Raw genomic sequence first — 2,755 nt, 5'->3', positions numbered from 1 at the left:
CAGCAAGCACTCCAGCCATTGGATTACCGGCTGAGGACGCAGCAGCCATTACCGGGCAAGTATTATCTGACGAGAGAGTAGTGGATGTTAGCGACATATCCTTCGTAGCATCAATAGCAACCGAAGAGACCCCTGGTTTACCCTGAAGCGCAGACGGATTTGCGGATTAGCCATTAAGCCAAGCTCCTTGAAAATTGGATGCAGATCGGTCAGCTTAATCTTGAGCATATAATTATAAGTACCCATAATCGCGTTAGATGTCCCTGTGCCAGCAACGAAAGCACCGCGTGCGGTTTGATTCGCGATCGTGGTAGATGCAGCAGCTGAACCGAGCGATGGCCAAGAACTAGAGAAATTAGTCCCCGCGTTAGGAGAGTTGGATAGGAGACGTTTAATGAAGCCATCATTGACGATAGATGCACCGCCAGCCGCTGCACTCGTTCCAAATGAAGATGAAAATGCGCTAGTCTTAGTGTATCCGTCTCCCGTAGTAGAGTTGGCTCCCGAGCTATATAGAATCGACTGAGCAGCATCGGGGTAGAGGAAAGACTCTGCACCATGCTTCTGAACGTATTGAGGACTATATGATGTCTGAGCTCGAATATTGTTCCAGAAGAAGTAGTCAGCCATGCTGACAATCGTCTTCCCATTCACCTCAAGCGATAACGAGTCAATAACATTCCAATTACCACATTTCAGGGTCGCGCAGAAACAATTAGCGCAGCTGTCTGGGCAGTCACACCGTTCCGCATCGATACCTTGTATGAAAGCATGATATAAGCATCACGTAGTGAAGCAAAACCTAAGCTTCCATTCTACTGAGCCGTAGCACCGATAGTAATAATACCATTTTGATACGATCCTTGATTCAAATCGATCACGAATGGTACGCGCTTTCCTGAAGACACCTTGATCTACGGATCGCTCTTCAGCGAGCTCTGGTGAGGAAATGATATGATAGCTGAGTTTCAGACATGCTTGAATCTATATCCGTAAACATAGAGTTTTCGAAATAATTTAATATGGTAGACCTTATTAGGGGTATTACGAGTGATCACGATCTTATTGAGCTTGCTGGGAAAATTGGTGTTCATCTCGGTAACATCTACGAATCATCTGAAATAATTAAGCCACTCCCGAAAAAGGGGTCGTTTATGATTCTGATGAGACCTCCTAACCTTGAGATCGGGCATTGGACGGCAGTCCACAACGGGGTTTACTATGACTCTATGGGCGAAGGTCCTCCAACAAAATATGAAATCAGTAAATACAACACCAAACAATACTAAGGTACGTATGATGGTTATTGTGGACCATTCTGTCTCCTTTAGTTATACTCAAAGCAGAACAATCAACCCAATTTATTCAAAAAACGTACGTGATATGAATTTAACAGTTCTAGATTAATTTGATTCATAGGAATATAGACAAGCATGTACCGTAAACTAACGATTTCAAGCGATGTACCAGCACCCAAGCTAACCCGAGCTCTAAAAACAGGTAAGATCTTACTTACAGCTAATGAGCTAAAAGGCAGTGGAGCGATTGTTCATCTCCACCCAACTTCTTATGAGAAGGCACTCAAGCCTCGCAAGGCGGGTCGTGGCGTTAGACTCGATATTACTCCTCATGAGATCAAGAAAGAATACAAGAGAGCTCAGGGCGGGTCAATCTGGTCTAAGATTAAATCTGGATTGAAATCGGCATTCAGCTTCCTCAAAGACAAAGGGATATCTAAAGCAGCCGACTTTACAGTCCCCGCTATAGCGACGGCATTCGGAACTCCTCAGGCAGGCATGCCTGCTCGTGCGGCTCTCAAATCACTTACGGTAGTAGATATTTATGATAGCGATGAGGAAAAGGCTGGAGGTCGACTTTCCGTAGCAGACGTAAAGCGGTGTGTAAAAAATGCTCTCTCTTATGCCAAACGAAACGGAGTATTAACAGATGGAGTCAATGCTGGCGAGCGTTATCTGCTTTTTAAAGCAACCAAACCAGAGCATGAGAAACTGATCAAGTCAGTTCGTGGTGAGATGCGTCGTCGATACGGAGTCGGGGTTAGGCAAGGCTTAGACGTTGGCAAAGGCTTTCGCCTTCACCTGAGTGTTAGTAAACATCCAGTGAAATGATCTGACAAAGCAAAGGATGAAATGGCCGTAGTGCGCTCTAAGCGGAAGCTTGCTGGTAGTTTTCGCTTGTAAAAAAATCAAACGTCTTATTGTTTTGCTCGTAGCAAAAGCACAATACTAACTGAGCTATCTCGAAACTTCACTCTCAGGTCATTCTGGTTAAAAATAGTGATAGTTATCGAATACCTTGATCCAATGTAGCAATTCATCCAAGCATAGTGGCTTGGCTTATACGATATCAACTGACCGATAGCAGCATCGCTCCGATAAAATACATGTAGGATACCGCCAGAAGCTACATATTCATTCTTGATGAGATCACGTCTCACGATATACGACGATGTCGGATGGATTTGAGGAATGATATTTGATACACTCCTGGACACAATTATACGGCCACCTCGTCGAGTGCCCATAACTCAGTCAATTTTTATTATTTGACGGTGCGGTTTTCACACAAGTTGCAAAACATGCTTAAAAAAAGCAAGGATGTGCTAACGCTCGCGGGTTTGCACTTTATAGGGAGGCTCACATACAAAAAAGAGATTTGTCAGGCTGGACACAATTTACGGCCACCATCGGCTCAATATAAAAACCTATATAAAATAAAACATGTGTCATTTTGG

General features: G+C 44.0%; 1 protein-coding gene across 1 annotated transcript; it reads right to left on the bottom strand.

Moving 5' to 3' along the window:
• Positions 1 to 214: 214 nt before the first annotated feature.
• PITG_17918 (uncharacterized protein) lies at positions 215 to 630 on the bottom strand (the record flags this gene model as incomplete). The annotated part of the gene is made up of 2 exons (XM_002896201.1): positions 215 to 219; positions 285 to 630. 2 exons carry the CDS (start codon positions 628 to 630, stop codon positions 215 to 217), a joined length of 351 nt encoding a protein of 116 aa, XP_002896247.1.
• Between the last annotated feature and the right edge of the window lie 2,125 nt (positions 631 to 2,755).

The sequence above is a fragment of the Phytophthora infestans genome, genomic scaffold (assembly GCF_000142945.1).
Source record: "Phytophthora infestans T30-4 supercont1.64 genomic scaffold, whole genome shotgun sequence".
Lineage (NCBI taxonomy): Eukaryota > Oomycota > Peronosporomycetes > Peronosporales > Peronosporaceae > Phytophthora > Phytophthora infestans.
The sequence above is the reverse complement of the archived record's forward strand: the minus strand, read 5'-3'. Positions and strand labels throughout refer to the sequence as shown.